Genomic DNA, 24,804 nt, shown 5'->3' with positions numbered 1-24,804 from the left:
CAATGCCGCACATTCGTCGGGTCTGTGATCGGGTTTTTTTTTGTTTTTTTCTTGTTTTTTTTTTTAGGATGATTGTGTGAGCTAGCAGAAATCGATGGTCAGAATTCAGGCTTACGATTTACGCAACGGCCGGTGCACTCCGTTTTTTTTTTTTTGTTTTGTTTTTAATTAACGCGTCTCATATTTAATATCGTATCATTATATTACACAAACACTTATCAATTTAGAGGCACATTGCTAAGGGTTTCGGTTTTGTTTTCCTCCTTTTTAGAGAGAGAGTTTACACCCTACGTTATAAACTTATATGACAATTGGCTAATTAATTATTCACGACAGAGCAAAATTTGGCATACAATACTGAAAACTGCACACTGTAAAACCGATAATACAAATGTATATCATCCGAATGTTACATTAATATCGGAAATTCGCAAAATCATGTAAATTTACCGCGCGTGTAAAGTGAACACGATTCCGTACATTTTCGTTATTAATATCACGCAAAGTATTTACATTTATTCCCGGTGTAAATTTACAGATTTTCGTTTTTTTTTTTTTAAATTTACGCATCTTCTTTTACAGTGTACAAAGATTCAAGAGAAGAATACAATAGTATTTAAAATATTGCTTTGTACATATATGTATATTATATATATCGAGAAGAAAAATATGGCGATTGAACGCGACCAATATTTTTGTTCTCTTGTGGTTTTTTACCAACCAAACAAAAAAAAAAAAAAAAAAAAAAGAATATCGATGTTAATGTTCCGATGAGCTCTTGAAATTTCTTAAAATTAAAAGCGTACAAAGAGAAATGTCATGTGCATAAAAGTAACAAGAGAAATACATCGACAGAGACGATACGATCCCGTGGATTCTCTGTCTAAGACGGGATATTACACCTTTGGCTACCGCTATACACGCTATTTGTACGTCGGCGAAAAAGCGCCGAATATTTATTACGATCGCTGTTTTTTTCTTTTTTTTTTTTTTAAGAACACTGATTGCGCGCGTTTCTAGGAGAGAGTAAGACAGAGAGGGAGAAAAAAAACTGCACGCAGCACACACAGTACCTAAACAGAAACAGATCATTTACATTGTTCGGGAAGACCTTAACAGTACTATATATGCTCACGCTTTTTGAATAAACCTGAATTCTACGCACAACGATTGCGATTATCAGAGAAGCATTCACTGCACTCAAAGAGTATACTTTTTTTTTGCCGGAATGTTTGTTTGAATGTGGTATAATTTCTTATTTGTGTTCTTTTTTTTTTGCTTTTTATTTTAATTGTTTATTTAACACACACAGCACCGGACTATATTTGTTTTTTACTCGCGCTCATAAATTACTTAGAAGCTCTTAAGTCCTTTGAACGTTCAAGTCCAGGATGCTGCTCTGAAGTACGAATATTCTACAGAATGTACACAGTAGACAGCAAAAGCATCTAGACCACAGAATGTTCACATTTGCTCGGATGCAAAATATCGTTTTTGTGTTTTTCTTTCTTGTTGAACTACAAAAATCAGGCTGATGCGATGGCAGACACTATATGTGATACATATAAAAGTTAGCTTCGCGACATGTAAAATCTGATAAAGTTTCTTAAAAAATCTAAAGAGCATTCCCTGAACGAGAGCAATCACATGACAATTCGGTCATCGTATAGATATCGTGTTTTTTTTTTTTTTTGGTTTTTTCTTGTTTTTTTTTTTTCGACTGTGGAACGTATCAAACAAACTTCGTTTCTTTTTTACTTTAAATTTTTTTTTTAAAGAGAGAATGAAAATTGTTAGACTGACCGGCTTTGTGTATTCCCGCGCGCAAAAATTGTTATAAAGGTAGGTTCCGTCATGGTACCAGCCTGGGTCGGAGTCATCGATCGAGTCATGTGATTCCGTAGAGTCTAGACACAGACACTTCTCTCCTGCATCTGTATAGACAGTCCACTAAGTTAGATCACAAAAAGTAGGGAGTGGGCGTGAGTGGTGGGATTACTCTCTCGGAATCAGGCACTGCCTGGAACAGCACAGGTGTTCTCTGGTCCACTGTCGTGAACCGCATGATACTAGCTATGTTACCGCACCGATAACAATAATTCGGAGCCGACCATACTGTGACAAGTTTGTCGTTAAACATGTACCTATAACCTGCAGGATAGAAGACAATCGGATTGTTAATGCGAATCCTCGATTTATCTGAAACTGCAAGAAAATGTTTATAAGACACACACCTTCCTGAACTAATTGATGTGCCCTACAGATGAGTTTAAGATCATTAACTTCCATGAACATGTAAGTCACTTTACTGCCGAACAGCCAACCTGCACCGCGCGGACTCACTGTCCATGTTTCTACGTCCTCTGGATCAGACCAGACCAGATCACAGAAAGCACCTGTGCAAGCGAGCAAAAACAATTTATAGTATCAGCGCAAATATAATTCACTGTTCAATATTTCATGAGATAAAAAACGTTTAACACACAAAAGTAACTTATCTTCTGAAATTTAGTTTTATTACCTTTGTGAGGAATCTCTTGATTCCTTTCAATCGTTCTAATTTGATCTAGTGTTCTAATGGCTGGAGATAATCCACCATGTACACAAAGAACCTGTTCATCAATTAACTGAAAATAAAATATTTTCTTTGAACATTGCAACACACATGAATCCATTCACACTTTTTATATGACAATAATATACTCACGGCAGCAACTGTGAGCAAATCAAATACCCTACAACAGTACTTCCATGCGTTAGCATTGCCGTACTTGTTTTGGCATTCGTCTGTAAGAAAAGTAGAAGAGAATCGTCAACAATCAAGGCGTCATACACCCAACTATGAGGTCGTACAAGAAAAGTGCTGCTGCGACACTCACCGTAAAATCCATAAACATGTGTGATTTGTCTAGATTCGTGATTACCGCGAAGTAACGTTATCCTGTCCGACCATTTAGCTTTCAGTGTGAGCAGACGGGTGAACGTTTCCAAACTGTAGTAGCCCCGATCGACAAAGTCTCCCAGAAATATGTAATTTGTATCGGGCACAGGACCACCGTTGCGAAACAGTTCTTCCAAATCGTAAAACTGCAACAGAACAGCAGAACAAATTATGCGTATAGCTCCGATTTGTGAAAGAGGTTAACATACATTGTAGAGTGAGAGAGAGAGAGAGAAAGAGAGAGCATTTACCTGACCGTGAATATCGCCGCACACTGTCACCGGAGTGGACACAGGTTGGATGTTGGACTCCTCCAGCAACAGATCACACACCATCTCACAGAGTTTCTGTCGACAGGAATGAACATGATTAAATGCATACGGTGAGAAACACGGGGAGCGGGGCGATAACGCGAAAGAGAGTTCCGGACGAGGGTAACCTTAATCGTCATTGTTCGCGCGCGGTGGTTGACACAAAACGAGAAAACGGGCGCAACAGGCGCGCGAACAAAGTCGTTGCTTCTCGATTTACCTTGAGATCATTCTCGGGCAGGTATTTGCAATCTTTCGCGATCTCTATCCATTTATCGATGTCTGACATTTTGGATTCACGCCGTATGAAAATACCAATCGCGCCCCCATACAGCTACGTCGTCGCGCGCCCAATGGTCGCCAAATCCTCGCGCGCGCAGAAACGGATAGCGCTGGACGGTTCCGCAGTAACGTACGACTATTAGAGCACACTATAGAGAGAAGACTGAGAGGCCAACCAGGCCTCACAAGAGAATGTGTAATAGCTCTTCCTCCCTGTAAGCCAGCGCAATGCCCGCGGGTGGTGCACATTGGCAACTACGTAGCCAATGTCCGCGAACGACTTGTCGTACTTGCGTACGCTATGTTCAAACGTGGACATGGTTCTATTCCGTGCTATGTTCACAACGTGGTTCTATTCTGTGCTACGTGCACACAAGTCCAAGAGTTTGAATTCATAAATTTTAGATCTCGTTTCTAATTTCAAACTTCAGCTCTCAGATTTCGAATCTTTAACATCAAATTTCACTGTAGTGGCTAATCATGAAATTCAGTGATTTCATGACTGAAGCGAGAGGAGAGACTGACTATTGAAATTTCGAATAATGGTGAGAAATTAAAAATCATATAGCTGCAAAAGTATTTATAAATATAGTCGAAACGTTTGTAAAATACATATTTTTGTTTGGATCATTTGCAAATCAACTTGCATATAAATTCAGCAAAGCCCTTTTTCCATAATCTTCATACTGGATATACTAACAAGTCTGAACCTGAAGCAATTCCTCGCGTTTATCTCGTTAATAAATATTTGTGATAAATTATCTTTAAGTATCTTGTTGCACTTAATTAATATAATGAAGATTTATAATAAGGTACAAATAATGGTCTTCAATGAAAGGCATTTTTTATTTAACTTTTATAACATAACATTCAATCAATTATTTTATAACATTCAATCAAAGGAAAATTATTTCTATATTCTTTGCTTCTGTTCTTATTTTATACGATAAAGTAAAAAAAATCGAAAGTAAAGTCACGCGACTTTAATCTCGTGTTGGTTTTCTTCCCCTGTTCGTCACGTGACTTTAACTTAGTCACGTTTTTATAGACACGTGACGAAAGGAAAGTCACGTGTTGTATTTTCTCTCTTACCTGTCACGTGACTTTCATTTAATTAATGTTTGTATTAACGTGTACCGCTATAATTTTCAACCGTTTTGAGATACGAACGATCGAGACGATAAAAACTGTCATGTTTATATGTTGTAAACATTTTATACAAAAACAATACGTTTATGATTAATCCCACACAGACATTTATCCATCCAGATATCCATTAGACATCTATTAAATGGAGCTGTGAACGTCTAATAGACGTCTAATGGAGTTTTTGTTCTGTGTGGGAGTGTGCGACGAACAATTGCACATGATACTACGTATTGTTTGTTATATTTAAATGTATTTTGCGCTGAATAAAAATAACATTGTTTATACTGCTCGATTTTTATTTACGCCACTTTAAATGTTTGTAATCTAAAAACCATAAAAAAAACTCTAAGCAATATTTGTAAAGAAGAAGTATAATGCAAAAGTTTTAAGTTTGTAAGTTTTGTGGTTTGCGTCTACACTAAATAGCGAGGAATCGAACTGTTTTATCTATTTGTTTAATTCGTAAATCTCTTGTGTCATCATGTGTTCCTGCTAACAAAAATTCAGTTTCACGCTGGTACGGGAGCGCTCTTGAGTAATGCGGTGCGTTCAGACAACTCAACAGTTGCACAACGGTTGAGAGATAATCATTTCTGATTGGATCATACTTTTGGAACCGCAGCAGATTTTGAAAAATAGTCCTATCATAAGTGATGACCTCTCAACCGTTGAATTGTCTGAACGCACCCATGTAGTGCCACTTTCTTCAACTTTTACTGTTGTAATACGGCTAAGTTATCGAGTCAGTTCACCTCTTCTCCCTACACCCCTGGTAGCAGAGCTCTTGTCACTTTCTGTGATCCTGGCACGAAAGTTTAATTTTTCCGCTAGAACTTGCCGATAAAGCAAAACGTTTGGTGCCACTTTCTTCAACTTATCTAATACCGTGAAGTTGTTTGCTGAATCAGTTCATCTCTTCGCTCTAGTCTCTTGGTAGCTAAGCTCCTGTCGTTTTCTGTGATCCTGGTAATAAAACATAAAATTTCCGCTACAGCGACAGACAGACTTCTTTGTCTAATCCGTTACTAAAGAACGCGAAGAAAATCGATATCTTGATCATAAAACTGATTGTATCTCGTGCATTAATCATAGGAAATGATTGAAATTTTGCACGAAAGAACTTTGGAGTCTTGACTAGAAGACTGTCATTTCAAAATTTCAATATTTATAAAAGTTGAATTGTTATTAAAGTTTTCGCGAAAGAACGATTTCGTCTAAAATTCATGAAACATACCTATCGCGATTCAGCCGACGATTCAAGCCACAAAGTTTTATAAGTAAAAACTTTGGATTCTTATTGTTTTGTATGTTTTATGAAATTTAAATCAATAATATATGTCAAAACCATTCTGTGTATAAATTTTCGTTCCACATTGACGAAAGTAATTGGCCTTGGCGTTCTCTGGACGCAGTGAATCATCAAACAGGAGTGGTGATATAATAAAAGAAAAAACAGACTTGTTTATAATATGTCTAATCGTATTTATTTGTTCATGTAGTGTAATAGTCGCTATACGCTTAAATACAGGTGGTCTATTGCAGAAACGAATATACCAAAACTTAATAAATGTACACGCTATTTAAGTGATTTTTTAAATAGATATTTTATCGATTACATCGTCCAACAAGAAGAAGGAATAGAGTTAATATATATATATATTAATTTTATCTCATGTGTAAACACTCGACGAGTCGAAGAAAATGGAAAGGGGGGGGAATACTAGAGTGAGTCACGAAAAAGCAATGCAAATTGCCGGAAGAAGAAAAAGTACAAAAGGGAAATGATTGAAAGCGCGGAAGAAGAAAGAAAGGAGGGTACAGTCTCTATACAAAAATAATGTGTGAGGCAAGAAAAACTCAAACACGCTCGAACACGCAGAAGAATAGCGAGCTATGATACAAAGTCGACGAGATAATACTTGATTTTTTTTTCTTAACGAGAGATTAGACTGATTATTAATCTTTTCGCATTCCTTTCCATACACACGTACATACGCGCACACATATACACACAGGCTTTTGCCTCGCACGCACATTCTCTCATTCTCTTACTTTTGCACGCGCAGTTTTGCGCATCGTCCGTCTCTTTCTCTCCCGCTCTCTCGCTCGCTTTCTCATTCAGTCTTTCACGCATGCATTGTACGACAATGGCTACAATAATAATAAATTGTTATTGTGATGTAAATCGTAACACACATTTACGCTTTGCGAACGAGCGAGACCTTCGGAAAAACTAAATAATTAATTAATTAATTGTCATGCGTTTTAACACCGCGCTTTTAAAATTGCGCATAAAACTTACAAGCAATTTCGCGCGAGCCTCGGGAATCTCGGTGTGCAAATTCGGGGAGGAGAGGGAGTGTTTTTCTTTTTTTCTCTTTCTCTTGTTGCTAATAATAATACCGAGAGCGGAGCGGGAAGAACGGAGTGTGTTTCCGAATTTCATCGCGTGACTTGCACACCGCTTTTCGCTCTATTATCGTGTTCCCGGACTTGCGTTTTTGTTTTTTTTCTCCCCATACGCCTGACGATAAAAATCACATATCGCCTTCATCGGGAATGGCCAAGATAAAAAAAAAGAAAAAAAAACAAACAAACAAAAAACCAAATAATATCTTACATAAATCTCGAATACTCTCTTTACAAATTCTTCATCTTTGGTAGATCACTACTAAATAAATATCGTCGCTTAGAGTTAAAGATTGGATCGTGCTGAATCAAAGGTAGAGTCATAAAAGTTTGCACGCGGCCCGTCGAGATAAAAAAAAAAAAAAAAAAAAAAGAAAAAAAAAGATTTCGAAGAAGGCGCGCGCAAAACGTTGCTTTGGAAAGTCCCCGAGAGTCTCTTCCGGAGCTTCTTCGGTCGAACCGTCGTCGTCGCCTCGAGGAAGCGCGTTGTTCCGTTTTTGTTTCTCGCTCGATACTCGGCGATCGGAAATATAAAAGAAAAACAACATCGCGAGTTGTTTGGCTAGATTCATTCGTTCCTAAGCCGTAAAAAACAAAAAAAGCAAGTGTTCAAATGTTTTGTCGATCGAAAGTCGCGCGCAAAACTATTAAAACTCGCGCGTGGTTTTATTTATTTATTTTTTTTTTTTTTTTTTTTTTTTTTTTACGCGCTATGAGCACACATTCGGGGAACAAACTATAGAAAAATATACATGCCTATACAAAGGTTCTGCAGTACGATTCGGTGCTCGAGAGAAATACCGCTCCTACTGTTGGTGAGAGAGACGCGAACGTCGATATATTATTGTTAAATCTTCGCGTATATTTTATATTATATATATCGTATGTGTTTACAATTAATTAACTTTTTTTGCGGTGCATGTGATTGTGTGCGTAAATAGGTAACCGGAAAAACAAATACGCGATTCGTCGATTCGAGGGCTGCTGCTTTTACATTACGTCTGAGTGCGCCCCGCTGCTGGACGAAAACGATCCTTCAAACCGGATGATCCACTATAGAAACTGGACATCGATCTTTCGTCGCGATCAATACCATCGAGCTAACGTGTTACACAATTGTTAATAAATCTCTCAGATTGGAGTTAATGAAACTTGTACATAAATTTCGTACATACGCACGTACATTTTTTTTTTTTTTTTTGGTCTTCGACAAGAGTAATAAAGTAAGAAGCTTCAAGAGAGTGAACTTTTGGCTCGTATCAAATAATTCTCTATATTCAAAAATTTATAATTCCACGAACTTTTTATTGGTGTGTCAACATGATCGGAATAATTCGCATTGAATTATATGAAAATCGAGTCGCTTTTCGCCATTGATCAAGAGTTTCAAAGATTCGATTGGGATAAAAGCGTTAATAAATTCGTCTCGTTGCCACTTTCGTTTCGTTCGTGCCGAACGAAGCAAAGTCGGGAGACTTGCGCGGTCGCGAAGTTCGAAGACGATCGACGCAAGTCGTTTGTGCGATCGGGATGACCTCCGTAATTTGGACCTCGGACGAGTCGCGCGGGTTTTGTCCTTCGCTCGCGTGTACAAATAAATCTAGCCTAACGCCACGTTTATATGTATATAAACTCGACGAGAATTGCCTACTTGGTCTGCCTATTTCACTAAGTAGCCTCTAGTTTTCGCGCACGCCGTTTGTTCTCTCTCTCTCTCTCTCTCTCTCGTGTCGTAATATCTCTTTTATTTTTTTATTTTTTTCAACATAATACTCCCTTTCGCGCACACATCCTCCGATTTTTCCCCGACTCAACGCCGGAGCTATTTGCTCGTGCTGCACACAATGTTGCGAGATAAATTTTGTCGAGAGGTAGCGTTATAAATTGAAACGACTCGTGAAATCAACGCCACGTATCGCAACCAATGCACAGATCCGCACGCTTCCCCTCTGAATAAAAAAAAATCCTCTCACGAACATTTTTCCGGTTATTTGTGTTCTGCGGCGAATCATTTTTACGAGAAATATGTTGCAAAATTAATCGTTCGGGAGAGATATGAACGAAGCCTGTTCATCACGTGTTGCAGCACGAGATTCTGTAAAGAAAAGCGCGCTCTTCTGTCGCTCGAAAGAATCTTGTCTCGACGATTCCCGACCGTGACGACACGCGTGCCTTAGCACGATGAACTCTTGAGCTCGCCGATGTCGGCAATGTTCTGCAGCAGCGGCGCGGCCTCACTGTTCCCCTGGGACTTCGCGTTGTAACGTTGCTTGCTCAGCGCCGACAGTAGGCTCGCGTTTGTCGACATCAGACGCGAATTCGCGGCACCCAGGGCGGCTATTTGCTGCTCCTGCGCGTCGATCACGCGCTGCTTGTACGACAGCGCCGCCGACATCTTCTGTTGCTCGCGACGTAGTTCCTCCTCCACGGAGATTAACCTACGGGCAAAAACGGGAAACTTTTATTTATCGCGGGATTAAAAGTCGCCAAGCGAAAAAGAGAAAAACTGCTCGACAAAGAAAACTACCAGCCGCGAAAAAACGTTCCTCGAAACTGCCTCTTTATTCTTTAAAAAACTGTGCTCAAAACACACGATGTCGAATTATTGCTTTGTAAAGAATAAAGAAAGTCGAGGAGCGCCAGCGCGTTAAAAATCGAACTTCGCCTGTAAATTCTCTCAGACGAAATTAAATATTTTCTTTTAAATTAATTAATTAAATATTTCAAATTAATTAATTAAATATTTTTTTTCAGTTCTTCTTTTGCAAAAACTTATTTCATTTTTTTCCACAAAAGAGTTGCGAGAGATGTTACAGCGAAGTCGGAAAAGAGCCAAGCGCACACACATCAACAGGTAAAAAACTCAAGCTGTAAAAAGCGATAGTGTCTGGTGCATAGCTTGAATAGACTTTTGGAAAGGGATATAATTGGAATTTAATTGTAAAAATTCTTTTCTTCCTGAAACAAGAAACCACATGTCGCTCCGCATGACGCAGCGAGCGTGTGTGTCTTAGTGTTACCGAAAAGAAGAAAAATAAATAAATATCCACGCGCAGTTTCGTTAAATCCACGGACGGACTTGCGATAAACAAAGACAGACGTTTCTTTCTTTGTGGCAAGTGATTGTTGTTGGGAGAGTCATATAGAATGTCCGTGCGCGAACGTGAACAGAACGTGTTGGAATGTGTCGTGAGGTGTGTCGATGTTCGATGAGCGACAATACTTGCTGATAAAAAAAAAAAAATTTACATTTTCGTGAAAACGGTGAATGCAAAAGAGTTTTCGCTCGGTTTTTAAAATTTTTCAAAAGTGACGAATGCGACACTTCTTGCGCGGCGGTGTTTTTAAAAATCAAGAGAAAACACGATAAGAGAAGCTAATATAATATATATATATAATATATATATGTATACATATAAATATATGTGAATGTAAAATTGTAAGAAAAGCTTAGAAATATAATTGACTCTTACACCAAAGGTCCAGATCAAGCCAGAGTATACCAAATGCAGCGGATAGAATGCACAGGAACACACAATCAGTTAAATACATCATTTCGATTAAGTTGCCGTTACGGATGAGTGTGTTTCCCCATTAGTTAGACATAGAAAAAGGTACACGCGATTAAACACAACATTTATCTCTGATACGCGAAAAATAGAAAATGGACGGAATAATTTTTAAACCCGCGCTTATTGGGAAAATCCAATTCAAGAATCGAGAAATTGCAAAAGCCGGTCAAAACGTTTTTAAAGAAGCAATGTCGAATCTGAAAGTTGCCAATTCGAGTGTCATTTCTACGACACCTTGGAGTTTTTGTTTTTGTTTTTTTCTTTTTTTTTAATTAACGGAAGCCTCGAAAACGTGAATCTCACGACGAGTCGAGAAATGAGGAATATGGAAGATCGATTATGGCTGATCATGGCGAGACGTCGAAGTGAAAAAAACGCATAGAAAGTGACGATAGAATGATATCACGGTGGTATCAGGGTTCACACTCAAGCAAAGTTTCCGATAGTGAGTTAGCTCTATAAACACTTTAGTGCGAATGTGAAGACGTAGTACCTGGAGATGATGCTCTTCATGTTGGTGTCGGGCGCGAGGTCTAAATCGGCATCCTCGGTGGCGCCTAATCGCGCGCGCAATCGCAGCCGATCCGCGCTATTCTGCAGCCTCTCAACCTCATACATTTCCACTTCGTACTGGAAACGAAGAGACGTAGAAGTGTTAGTTACAAAACAGGTAAAGACGATACCCCCACAGCGCGTCATTCGTTAGACGACAGGTTACAAAAGGATTAACGTCGCTTGTACTCGGTCAGTATACGATCTCGTAACAAAACGTAACAAAAATCTGTTATTCACAATTCGATTTTTAAACAGATTGAAGAAAACAAAAATGATTGGCTCTTCGTGTCCAAGAACTGTTAATTCGATCCGATCAGTGTCGACTCGTTAATAATTTGTAATACAAGTTGCATAAAAGAAAAAAGAAACAAATTTGCTAGAATCTCGCTCTCTCACCTGATCGATGCTTCGATGACTGCGAGATTTGCTCCTCCTGGTGGTGCAATTTTCCTCCTCACTGGTATCTGACAGATCTCTCGTGGAATCCAGAGATAACCTTCTACGAAGTTTCGTGCAGCAGACATCCTGCGTGTGTTCCACGTTGTTTCTGTGGGTCTGATTGCCTTGTCTCCACTGGTTCTGTCCGTTTCTCTGATGACTTCGCACGTTGTTCTTGGGCGGCGGCGAAGGACTCAGATCGACTCCTCTCACACTATCGACACCGCCGCCGCCGCTTCCTTCTCTTTCTTCGGAACTGCTGCTGTCTCGTCTGCCCGTCCGCGCGTGATTAGATTCCATGTGATAAACAGGATTGGCGAACGCTAGCGGCGCTGTGTTGAGAATGTGCGCGTTTGCGTTGTTGCTGCTGAGATCTACCGGACTCGAGCTCTGACTGTAAGCGGCGAAACTTTGGTAACCAGAGGACGCCACGTTGCTCAGCTGCGAAATTGAGATCTGCGAGCCCTTCTGCGACTTGGACTCCGAAACCTCGTCGTCCGCATATCTCAATAAATCGGACAGTTCGTCGAGATTGCCATTGGCGGAGGCGTTGTTAACTTTGGCGTTGTTGTAATTGTTGTTTGGCTGATGATTAATGGACAGGGTGAGATTTGTGGGAGGATTGACGACCACGTTAGCGTTCACCGTAGTTTTCGAGACGTTGTTGTAATTACGCTGTTGCGTCTGATTGGCGTTCTCCTCCTTGTGGCAATGATTTCGACTGGTCGATCTTGAAACGTTGTAATTGTTGTGATTGTAATTGTCCTCGCGATCGTGTATTTCAAGATTCTGTAGGCGTGCGATGTTGTGCCGATGTTGCTGTTGCTGTTGCGAGACAATGCTGCCGTTGCTCGACTGGTTGTTCTGCGGTGACGTGGTAATGTTATAATTTGAGTCTTTCAGATTGCTGTGACTTTCAGAACGCGTGGGGCTCGTCGGATGAGCCTGGCAGTGATTGACGTTGGCCAAACTTGCGCTGGCTGTTAGTCTGTAGCCCGGTCCGGTGCGATTCGGTCCGAGCGGCCTGTGTTGTCGCGTGATCGGTGTCGGCGAACGCGACACGAACGCCGGCGGCTCGAGCGGATAATCGTCCGAACTGATTTGCAATTGCAGTTTGCCGTTTGTCGGCATATAAGCGTTTCGCGGTAGAGTCGCCGCTCTGGCGACGTTCGGACTGCGCGAGCTGTTGTGTCCCAGAGTATTGGTCTGCAGCACTTCGTTGCTGTCGCGAATTGTTCCGTTTATCGTGCTATGATTACTCAGCGTCGACGTGGCCGAGATCGAGAGATTCGTGTTGCTATTGGCAATGGTCGGATCGTTATAACGGAAGATGTTGTTCTGCAAGTTTGGATAACGATGCGCAGCGGGTACAGGACTCGGACCTGGCTGATCCAAGGCCAGGGAGATCCTGTCGAGGATTTCTGGTAATCGTGACGGCGGCATCGACGGCGAAGATGAGGCAATCGTTGTCACACTTTCTCGCAAGAGAACGTGTAACAGAGACAACTGCTTGCCTAGATCTATGTAGCCGTCAAACTCGAGCGAGTTATTGGCTGGGGCGTCTTTTGGCAGTGGGCTCTGTTAAAAAAAAAGTTTACATCATCAAAAGTTAAAGATTACCTTATAATCATATGAATATTTATTGAGGCGAACTATAAGATAAAATTTGAAGTAAAAAAATTATATCGATAAAAAATTCTCACGCTAATTAGCTGCAAGAAATTCTTCATGGACGGAGCTTCGCGCTCGAGCAGATCGTTCATGAATTCCATAAAGTTTTCCTTGCCCTGGAATCGCGTGAAGTTTGCGAGCGTTTGGAGTGTCTTCGCGACCAGAGTGAGATTCCTAGCTGCTTTCTCGTTCGGATATTCTACCGTAGAAAGAGAACGTTATTGTTGTTTTGCACGAGAAATAAACTATTTTCAAATAATTTTTATATAACGATACATATATATATACATGGATCAAATACGCTTTAACCGCTCACCGTGCGTAATGTTGAAGAGAGATGGGCTGAGAATGGCAGGACAGAGGAATCTCAGAAAGATCGACGCGGAGATGAGATTGTCTGCAATGTCCTCGCGGCCCATATCAGCCAGGCGCTCCCGGAATATGCGGAAACACTCGCGTAACTCCAGCGGGAAGTGAGCGTGGCTCGATAATATTCTGCTCCAGGCCAGTTCCACGGCGTTGCGAAGATTTTGTTGTTGTTTGTGCAACGCGGCGACGGAAGCGACCTTGAGCGGATCCACTTCGCAGTCGCCACCTTCAACCGCGCCTCTCACAACGGCTCCCAAAGTTTCTTGCAGATATCTGTCCCCGGTCAGTTTCAAGTAGGCTTCCATCGCCTTCGTGGCTAACGAATTTCCTCGAAAAGTTAGCCTCTCGTCATCTGAAACGTTATTGATCACACAAATACAAGTTGAAATTATAAATTACAAGTATTAAAATCAGAACAAACTTGAAACAAATCATTAAAAATACAATTTGCATGCGTATTGCACGAGCAATGTGATCGAGGTTGAAGAAAAAATTATGCTGCGCAAAATTATACAAGTGCTAAATCACTCGTTAACACGAGAATTAAGGTTTATGTGACAAGGACAAACCTATTCGATGAATGTCCATCATGACGAGATCGGCGAGGAATTGCGGCGCTTTTTTCTCCCGTTGCATCACCGCAACCAAGGCGGTCGCAATGTCTTCCTTCACCTTGACGCTGATAACAGGTTCCAGTTTCTCGCATAACGACGCGTAATCGGTCTTCAGATACTCCAGAAACTCTTGATACACTTGAACCGGCAGTATGTCGACCGACTGAAAACGGCATTTTACTCTTAGTGCAGGAGGCTCCTTCAGAGGTCCTTTGTCACCCACTACGGGATACCATTTCTCTGTCAGATAGCGCGACGTAACGTTGTGCACCGGTATACTGACAGAACCTGGAAAGAAACGTTCGAGAGACCATTGCGCTACAATAATTCGATCTGCATAATTCTTCTACATTGACAAAAATAAAGTTCTTTTTTGCATTTATGAGAAGCATTCTTTGTTTTTTTTTGCAGTACAATCAAGTTTTTCCTTCCTACGAACATTCGTTTTTGCAACACAGTGCAGTAACAAAGGTTTTCAACTAACTGGAAAAAAATGTAATACAGTAAAAAGCAGTTGACAGGAAAAATCTGAAGATTCTTTACCGATTAAACCGTTTTTGTCTCTCTTCTTCTTTCTGTCCGCCTCTCTGTAGAGGTTGACCTGGATGGTGTTGACAGAGGGTAAGTGATGGAAGTCGAAGTGCTCGCCCCAGAAGCACAAATCAGCCTTCAGCTTGGCGGTCGTTCGCGCGTACAAGGTGCTGTCAAGGCAGACCTCGCAAAAATATCGCTTCTTCGCGGGCACGCCCTTCGCCTCCAGCAACCAGATCTGCAGGGAGTTGTCCGTTCGACGTGTTTGTTCTGCATCCGGCTGAACGGATTTCCTTAAGCTGCGCAAACGACAAAAACAAATTGCTCTCGCGTTTCACTACTACTACTACTACTACTACTACTACTACTACTACTACTACTACTACTACTACTACTACTACTACTACTTCTTCTTCTTCTTCTTCTTCTTCGCGTGTATCATTGTGTAAAAACTCGAATCTTCCATCGCGCGCGTAATTTACGAACCGCGATGATATTTATAACTTGACATAATTTTTCGGCAAACATGTTAATGCCTCGCGATTCAGAATCTGGGATACGATGCTTGTACCGAGAGCGTCCGGGACGATAACTTCCGACGAACGGTTAACAAGTGGCGGGAGGGAGGAGAAAGGGCGATAAGTAAAAAAAAAAGAAACAGCCAACCGACCTGTGCAACCACTGGTCCCGTTCGTGAGCGGTTCTGCAGCTGAAATACTTGGGCCCGCCGGTGCTCGGCGTGACCTGGAAGCAGTGCGGCCTGCCAAGAAGACTGGGATGCAACGGCGTCACCGCCGCGAGGTCCATCGAGGTCACCGCCTGCCCGCACAGCAGAGACTCGTGCGAACGGCAACCCCGAAGACCGGCGCCCCGTTGCTTCTGCCGCTCGAGCTTTGTTACGCTCTTCGTTCTCTTCAGAGGGTTCGATCGGAACGACCGCTTCGAGAAGAAGTTCTGCAAAATGGGAATAATTAGCGAGTTCGTGTAAAATCACGCGAGTATCCAATCGCGCGAGTATTTCGTCGAAAACGCGGTAGTGGTAAAAAGTTAAAGTTTTTTTTTTTTCAATAGTTTTGTTTTTTGTCAAGTAAAATATATGTTGTGTGCAACTTGCGCGCAAGTTTGTCTTTTGATGCGAAAATTATTTATTACGCTGTCCCCCGAGCTTTTTCCTTTGTACACAAAGTTAAACATTACAGTTACATCCCTAAAAATCTAGCACCCGCGGTATTTCGCTGTCTCTCGGTGTTGAAGACAATTGTTTACGACTACGTGGAGAAAATGCCTCGCTCCACTTTCCGGTCTTGTGAACTCGTCGTGTTTCTTTTCAGAATCATCGCGGGAGAGAGGAGAACCGGGGATTTGGCCGGTTGCCACGCGCTGGAAAAACTTGATACGCTTCCAAGTGCATGTCGCATTCGAGAAAACACAAAAAGCACTCGCGAAGAGGGAAGAGAGAGAAAAGAGAGAGAGAGAGAGAAGAGAGTTCGCAGCATTTCCTAACAATATAACGAGGCATCGTAGCAAGAAATATGTTTACGACTGAACGATACGGACACGTTGTATAGTTTGTCATAATTTAAAAAACCTTCGTGGACTGACATCTCCAACAGACCCGCTCAAAAGTTGCGCTTCGGCGTAACTCTAGTAAAAACTAGTTTTTTTTATTTATTTATTTTTTTTAACGATTATATCTTCGAAACTATTAGAGATTTTTTAAATTTGATTTTTTGATCGATGCAGAATCGTTCCAACTTTTCAAAAAAGGAAAAAAATGAAAAATATCGATCTTTCGCAGAGACGTTTAATTTTAAAACCGCGTGGGTCTCACAGACCCAGTCGGCCCGACTAACAGGGCATTTTTGAAAGTCAGTCCACGATAATGTTCGTACAAATTTGATTTTTAACCAATTTTTCATAAATTCGTTTTTCTTTTACGACGATCTTCGCGATATTTACCCTCGTGCTGAAGTAATTGATGATCATGCTGACAACCTTGTCGTCTTCGTTCTCCTCCATTGGTTTGACGCACATTGTTCTCGTCACCATGCGCGACGATCACGGAGAACAAATTAGTTTCGCGCGCGCGAGAAAAAGGGATATCCTCCAATATATATATATATATATATATCCTAGCTCGCTTCAAATTAACCGCATGACGCACCGATCCGCGTTTTGTTTCTCGCGCAAAGCGTTTCCCCAGCTCTCGCGAGCTGCCGCTGGCACGTTGCTCGTAGCCAGATCGAAAGTGGCCGCCGTCGTCACGAAGCGTATTATCATCGTAGTAAAGCGCGTCGCGTTATCGTGCACGTGCATGCCGCAGATAAGACCAACCCAATGTCAGGATGCAGTTTAATCGCGCTCGGCGACCGCGCGTCACACACAGAGATTTCGTGGTTGCGAAGTGGTAAAGTTCAGCAGAAATCTCCCCAGGTGCTTTTTTTCGTAATTTTCTCGCTATATATATCGACGCGATTACTCACGATTCCTCTTAAATTTCTCACCGCACTCGCTCTCTTCGACATATTCTCTCCATAAATTGTTCGCTCACTCTCCGAGAATAATATCGTAACGATAAGTTGTCCAACGAGTTGGCGAGAGATTTTCAAATTTGTCGAACCGTAAAGAGTCTCTTCTTCCTTCGCCTCGTTTCTTCAAAAACATATTTCGCTTCTCTTCTAGAATATCTGCTGATCGTCCGCTTATGCGCGTCGCGTCGCCGACGAATAGACAAAACGAAAATTCACAAAAAGACACAAAAACAAAGGACTTGAATTTCGGTCGGCGCGAGTTTCACGTTTCACGGGAATTTTTCGGAGAGCAGCTGCTCGCCCGAAAATACAGCGTCACGAGTCGAAGAATTCGTCCGGGGTCTGGCCCGTTGCTCAGGCACGGCCTGCCGTTTTTGAAAGAGAGCGACATTCGAGCGGAGTTCCGCAACGTACCGTCTTGAATTCGCACAGACCCGGATTCCGGTTGGTGATTTAAAATCGAAAAGGCCCTTTAAACGGGCCGCTGCAACGCGCGTCTTCTCTTCTTCGCGCGCGACGACGACGACGACAACGACGATCGCGTCTGAACACCTTTCCCGGAACACTCGCCGTGTCCGATCGGAACAACGTGCTTTTTGCACGCGCGCGTCCCGTATTGGATTTCACAATCTAGCTGACGGGAGCGCATCGTCATGCACCGACGACGAGGATAACGACCGTCGTGCGCGCACGACCACGTTCCGTCATTTTCTGCTTGTCGTCGCCGCGCCGACGACAAACTCGTCGCGGAATGCGCTTGAGCGAGCGAATTTTTGTAATCGCGCGCGAATGTACGCACGGGAGCGTAACTTCTTTCTCGAATTAAAAATAATTCGCCTTTATTATTCTTGACTTGACTGCGTCAATGGTTTTTACGCCGCCTCATCAAAGCGCCCGATCGAAGTGCGGACTTCTAATTTTGATCCTTTGTCGGTGTCAATGTGTTGTCTTCCGCTCGAGACGCTCTTCGGTAATGTTGAGTGACCGAAGGTCACGGCGCAAAGTTAGATCCAATCGTCGCGCGCTAATAAAGTTACTAATTATCGAGTAAAGTCTCTCTCACAATACATGTGTATTGTGTACAGAATCAAATTGATTTATCAGTACGACACAGCACACAGATTCCGTCCGACAGTTGGCACTTTAAAGAGAGACACGTTTGTCGAGCAAATTCTTTCTTTCCGAGATCTCGCTAAGTAAGTAAAAGTTGCTGACAATTTCGCGGCGAAATCTCGTCGACGACTGGCGCAGCTGTTTGGTTGGCTCATCCGGGTAGCCGAAGTCAAGGGATCCTTGGGGCGCGCACCTTTGTGTCACGACCGAAAACTCTGCCCCTGCACATTCAGGTAAGGCAGAACGGGTCAACCCCCTCACCTCTCTCCCTCATCTCTCCCGAGCTCCTCCGTTAAGCGCACCGGTGTAAGGACAAAAACGTCTTCGAGGGGTTCTCAAATCGGCGACACGGGCAGCGTCGCCCCGCTGATTGCGATCAACCGGGGCCCTCTTCGTGAAACGTGCTCCACGTGCGAAATCACCGGCCGATCGCTCGGATCTGCTTTGTCCTTGTTGCACTTGCGCAACGTTAGATCGTTGCTCCGTTACGTTCAACGAGACGATCCGCGTTTTTATATATAAACCAATTCCGAATAAACTTGTGAGAGTTACAAGTTTATTATTCTTGAAAATGTCCCTGCACAAGTTTTATTTTCAATGAATTTGTCCGCGAGCAATGAAAAAAAAAAACTCGAAGTTGACGATTTGTTGACGATTTTTTTTGTCTACCGAGGTATTTAGAATAAACGCGGTCGGATTTGTTAAAGCTCGTCGCACGTGGAACGCGGTAACCGGTAATTCTTCTCGTAAGAGACCGGCAGCCTGCGACGTTCTTCCACCGGAAACGTCGTAGTTGTCACGACCTGTCTCGAAAACCAGTCTCCGTTCTCGTCCTTTTGTTCGTTTAAAACCCTTCGCCCAACGGCCCCCCTTCCGATCGATCGCGAGATGCGTAAATCTTTGTCGTGCAGCGGCGAACATACTAAAAAACGCAATGGGTTCTCAAAACTAAACTTGTTTTGTTCTCGTAAGATGTGACGGTGTAATTTAATAAAGAAACAAAATGAGAGCCGAAATAAAAAATCTCGCGCGCCGACATACGTTTGACATACAACAGGTACGTGCGAAAATAAAAACGCGCGCTTTTTATTGAGTCGATTTTGCTCGTGTGAAAATTTGAGAACGAGAAAACCGTTCGAAGCAACACGTTTGAAAGACGGACTGTAATATAAATTCTCGAACATAAAAATGTTTTCCGTACAAAATCGGATATGCGCTCAGGAATTTTTTTTTATCGCCATTTGAGATAGAAGATAGACAGAACGTTTCCAAAATACGAAGATAACGTGTTTTTTTTTTGCCGTCCCGACACAAATACCTAGCTAGTTAGAAACTCCGAAGCGATCGCAACTACGTGATCGGAAGATTGAAATGTCGGTTTCGTGCTCGGCAAACAAAGCGCGATTGGCGAACGGAGACGGAAGCGAGAGATTGCGAAGTTTCTTATTTTCGAAAAGTCGCGATCGTCGATTTTCAAAAATTTTCATTCAAACACCATTGTGTCAATCGCGAGAAATATTTTGCTGCAAAATATTTTTTTTTAATGCCAGAAAAGAAACAAAGTGTAATCACGAAACTAATTAAACGCACAAATTTAATGATTTAAAACAACATAAGAAAAAGCTGGTGTTTTTAAAATTATCTTATTCAATTATCTTCTGAAACGAGCGAGACAAACTGCGAGTTTAATAATGATCACTGCAGATTCAATTGTCGCTTTCACGTTGAAAAAACAGAAATTACATTTGGTATGTTACAGCAATCGTCTGGTATTTTTGCTTTCACGTTAATCAAATAAAACCTCCGGACGCCACATTTCGCGCCAAATGTGCCGTGAGCGCAAAGCGGGTGTATCATTCAAATGTTTCACGCGGCGTTACCTCTCCGCGGAGAGTAACGATCGAACTTGACGATAACGCGCGGCCGCTAATCGCGAAAACCCACGTGAGATCGCGTGGACGCTTTTCCCGCTGGAGAAAATTCGACTCGCTCGCGCGCTGCTGCCGCCGCCGCCTCATCGTGTGCGAGCGCATTTATAATATATATATATATATATATCTCCATCATTACAGGAGCGTCGATTGTCAGGCCGATAATACCGACGGTAAAAGGCAGGCAGATATAATCCCGTGACGATAAACGATCCCATCCTCCTCGTTCAATTAAATTAAATTAACGTTGTGAAATTGTCGGACGCAAAAGCAGCGCGCCGCGCGCGATGGGGAGTTGCGTTAAGTATAGCCGGGGAATCGGTTAACGCCAGACACCGTGGAAAATGAGATCGCCTTGTCGTCGGGGGAGGATTTATGCACGGGGGTTGCCGACGTAACGAACTAATTACACGTATCGTATGTGCGAGAATCCACGGACACACGCGGCCGGTTTCGGCGGTATCTCGTGAATATTCAGCGCGCCGAGCATTAAGTTAGCCCGGCGAGCAGGAACGTGAACTATGTGCTCGCTCTCCCCCCCTCTCTCTCTCTCTCTCTCTCTCTTTGCAGGGAAGTCTTTCATCTCGGAAAATCGATTCCCATTCACGAGGCCGCAAATCCTCCGGTGTATATATCTCTGACGGAACGTCTCGTGTTACGAGGCTGAATATTAAAGCGCGCGCGAGAGACGAAACGAAAAGTTGCGTTAACAATCAGGTTGAAAAGTTTCTGTAAAAAAAAAAATTTTTCTCCTCTTCCAAACTTAATACTTTTAGCAAAAGATAACAATTTTTCTCGATTATTAAATTCAACGCTATAATGTAAAATCGATAAATGTCTACATGTCGCGCGGAGAGAAAAAAAAACAGGCTTAAAAATAATTAATAAAACAACGCCGCTCCGATGTTCTCCCAACACGCGTCGCGAAAATGGCAAAATGACATCCGAGGCATCCGGGAGGAGCGAGGCGTCCAATTACGCGTTAACGAATTATTACTCTATACGCGGGTAATCGAATTTTACTCACAACGATCCTGTTCGGCGTGACATCCAAGGGTCGCGCGCCGAGCACGGGAGTGGCGGGCGCGCTGCCCCTTCGACAAGCCTTCTCGTACGACGTGTCTGAAACAGAATCGAATAATAATTCTCATGAGTGCGCGTCTAGACCTTAATGCTAATTGGCGTGTCGTGTTTCGAGTACGCGGCCGGTAATTTGGCCGCGCACCGCCGAAGGTAAGCTGAAACCACCGCGCTTGCGATGATTACATAGTTGCTCCGATATAGTTCGGTCTCGCTGTGTGTGCATCCGTCATTGAGCGAGTAACGCGATACGCGCGCGCGCCCGCGCGCACGCACGCACACGCTTACGTACGACCGTCTTACACGACCGTTCGAATACCGGAGCAAAGTTGAACACGGCTAATTTTACGAAGACGAATGTGACAGTCGAAGTTGACTCGCCCCGAACGAGTCTTTACAACGTAAAGTCGCAACAAGTTACTCTCAGCTTGTGAAAAAAGATTGAATATATGTAACAACGTGTCTTAAAACATCGGGCTACAATTTATCCAATGTTAACTTGCGCGCACGCAAAACATTGGATGCGATGCGCCAAATTGAAGCTTAGAGAATGCGTATAGAAATATTTGCAGACCGCGCGGATTAACGACGACCGGTGGTGATGGTTTTCTCGGCGCGGAATAGAGAAACCACGGCTCGTGTTTTATTCGCATTAACCACTTTAGGTGTACGTGTAATACCCCGGAGGAGTAAATGGTCGCCGCGCGCGCAGCACTCGACGCTCGACCCGTTTAAACTCCTTTGCTCTACGGCAAAGAGAAGAGGCACTCGGTTTCCGGCAACGGAAATCGACCGAGGGAGAAGAAACCGAAAGCAGCCCCGTAATTAACGCCCTTGCAAGAACGACCGGGGTGCCCGCCAAGCCTTTCTACCGAGCTTCTCTGTTTACGGTCAGCGGTTTAAATGGTTCCCTCGCACAAGAGTCTCGGGTTACCAGCGCGCGCTCTTATGCAAAGCCTCTTAGACGCAACATACAGAGTGTTCCTTGAATTCGCGATCTCAATTCTTACGTGAGACAAATGTGGTTAATTGTAACGTTCGTAATAATCTAATGAGAAATCGACGGTATCCCCAAACACAGACGATTGACGACGAACTTTTTTTTTTTATTGACAAGTGCAGCAAAATATAACAGAAATATATAATTCTATCAGAAAAAACGCGTGTAAACAATCAAAGTACAGTCACGTGACTTCAGTCACGTTGTTGTTTTTCTCTCTCGCTATTTTTTGATTTTGATTTTCATTATTTCTGACATCTCTCTAATGTGTATGTGTATATGGCCTGTAAGACGTATATACTAGCTGTTATCGCGGCGACAGGTTGTGTTCACTGACACAACACGGTAAAATAAAAACATTAATAGCGTGCGCGTAACGCGCGCCTGTGTTATGCTAGTTGTTTAAATTATGTAATTATAAACATCTTCGCGAAAAATTAATATTTAAAAATTTTTTTTGTTTTAATCAAAAGTTTAAACAATTCTGCGTTGATCGATAAAAAAAATTGAAACAACCTCTAGTAGTTTCAAAGATATAAGCGTTTAAAAAAAACCTATTTTCATTCAAGCGCCGACGCGCAATTTTTGAATGGGTCTGGGAGACCCATGTCAGTTCACGAAGGGTGAAATTATTTAAATCTCTAATAAAAAAAAATTACGATGTGTTAATCCTAGTTTTTTAAATGTCTAATGTAATAATTAGACATTAATTATAACTATAAAAACAAAATTGTGTTTGCTCAAAATTAATCTCGTAAATTAATTCGGCGTTTCGGAACACCCAGTACATGTGCATTCTTCTCCATTTACGCGGCGGCATTGGCGATAAGCGAGAGATTGTGCGCGTCGTACGCACAAAAGCGCAACGTGCTCTCACGGGACGAGTGCTTTGTGTGTACGGTTATATAATTTTAAGCCGCGACGAAGTTGATTGTGTGTGATTGCGTGTGCCGTAAGTTCTATCTAAGATAAACCGAACGTCAACGTAATTAGAAATAAGATTGACGCGTTTCGAAACCGGACGGTATTTTCTGTCCGAGTATAAACGCGACACAGAGTGTGACGCTTCTTGTGTGACGTATACGAGTTTCACCGACGCAGAAACAGGATCTCTTACATGCGAGGACTGTGCGAAGCGAAACGAGATCCGGTTGCAAGTTTCCATTGTCAAAATAAGTAACGTAATATTTACGCGAAAAAAGGAAAAACAGATCAAATCATCTCCTCCTCGTGCGTACATCACATTGTACAAGCGTGATTGCAAGAAGCACATATCTCGTTTGCACGTCGACGTGAACTGTTAACACAAGTGTCATATTTCTGTTAAAAAAAACTCACGCAACAATTATTGCGCTTTTGTGCTCGAAAATGTTATTTTTAGAAAAGTACTTAAAAAAAATTGAAAAAAGCCACACGACATGTGTTTTTATGAACGATAATTTTGTTTTTAAATATCCAATTCAACGAAACCTTGAAACTCTGAAGCCGTACACGGCACGAAGCTCGTTTTTCGGACGATAAGCCGCCGGCGGAGATTGAATATGTCGTGACCGGTCGTAATACATCGCGCGGTTCGTCCGCGAGTTACGATGACGATAATTTTGCGCACACGCGGTGTTTCTTCCCGCCGCGCGGTCGTACGCCGCCGGTTCCGTACCTTACAGTTGTAAAACGTTAATGCGAACGTCCCGCCCTTTTTACGATGCGCGCAGAGAAAATAAAGACGTTCGAAAATAAATGCCCGGCCAATTGGAGCAATTCCCCGGTCTGTGGTGTAAAAAAAAAAAACGTAAAAGGCCGAGAGCAAAATGTATGCGCGAACGTTCCGCGCGTTCCCGTCGAACATAGAGATATATTAGTTTAAAAAAAAAAAAAAACCTCCGAGAGTGCGAACGAAGCTTTGTACATCGTGTACATTTCTTTCAACAGAGTTGAAGAGAGCGAATAAATTTATTTGTTGCGATGTGACACACTTCACGAATTAATTAAATAATATCGAAGAGATATTTAGTTGCGTAATAGCTTTTATATTATTTAATATTTATTATAATTTTATTATGTATTTTATTATGTATTTTATAATTTTTTTTGTATAACACTTTTATAATTTTAATATTGTATAATTTTTTTTGTATAACTTTTATGTAGAAACAAAAATAGTTTCCGTCTCTAATTCTTGTTTTATTTGGTAATTATGCAGTTATACGGACTATTTTCCGATCTCAACAATTTTGACATATGTTATCAAGGTCACCTCNCTGAATAATAATATGAAGGTTTTATCCGTCGCTCATTGTTTATAAAAAA

General features: G+C 42.1%; 2 protein-coding genes across 6 annotated transcripts in view; both read right to left on the bottom strand.

Moving 5' to 3' along the window:
* Window positions 1-709: 709 nt before the first annotated feature.
* LOC109854457 (serine/threonine-protein phosphatase 6 catalytic subunit-like) lies at window positions 710-3,705 on the bottom strand. Its single transcript, XM_020427554.1, has 7 exons — window positions 3,473-3,705; window positions 3,193-3,288; window positions 2,880-3,087; window positions 2,708-2,787; window positions 2,522-2,627; window positions 2,235-2,396; window positions 710-2,151 (listed from the first exon to the last, which is right to left on the bottom strand). Exons 1-7 carry the CDS (start codon window positions 3,539-3,541, stop codon window positions 1,961-1,963), a joined length of 912 nt encoding a protein of 303 aa, XP_020283143.1. The 5' UTR covers window positions 3,542-3,705; the 3' UTR covers window positions 710-1,960.
* A 2,563-nt stretch (window positions 3,706-6,268) lies between these two features.
* The window catches only part of LOC109854461 (probable Ras GTPase-activating protein), a 147,428-nt gene continuing 128,892 nt past the window's right edge, over window positions 6,269-24,804 (bottom strand). For all 5 annotated transcript variants that reach the window (XM_020427560.1, XM_020427561.1, XM_020427562.1 and 2 more), the window contains 9 exons: window positions 21,445-21,539; window positions 15,513-15,796; window positions 14,855-15,141; window positions 14,267-14,599; window positions 13,645-14,049; window positions 13,361-13,527; window positions 11,616-13,235; window positions 11,158-11,294; window positions 6,269-9,530 (listed from right to left, as the gene is read on the bottom strand). In XM_020427560.1, the coding sequence (XP_020283149.1) occupies window positions 9,266-9,530; window positions 11,158-11,294; window positions 11,616-13,235; window positions 13,361-13,527; window positions 13,645-14,049; window positions 14,267-14,599; window positions 14,855-15,141; window positions 15,513-15,796; window positions 21,445-21,539 (3,593 nt within the window). In that variant the 3' untranslated portion in view covers window positions 6,269-9,265. The remainder of the gene's footprint in view (window positions 9,531-11,157; window positions 11,295-11,615; window positions 13,236-13,360; window positions 13,528-13,644; window positions 14,050-14,266; window positions 14,600-14,854; window positions 15,142-15,512; window positions 15,797-21,444; window positions 21,540-24,804) is intronic.

The sequence above is a fragment of the Pseudomyrmex gracilis genome, unplaced genomic scaffold, assembly GCF_002006095.1.
Source record: "Pseudomyrmex gracilis isolate BER0280 unplaced genomic scaffold, ASM200609v1 scaffold_66, whole genome shotgun sequence".
Taxonomy (NCBI): Eukaryota; Metazoa; Arthropoda; class Insecta; order Hymenoptera; family Formicidae; genus Pseudomyrmex; species Pseudomyrmex gracilis.
Note: the sequence above shows the minus strand (reverse complement) of the source record. Positions and strands in the feature narration are given on the sequence as shown.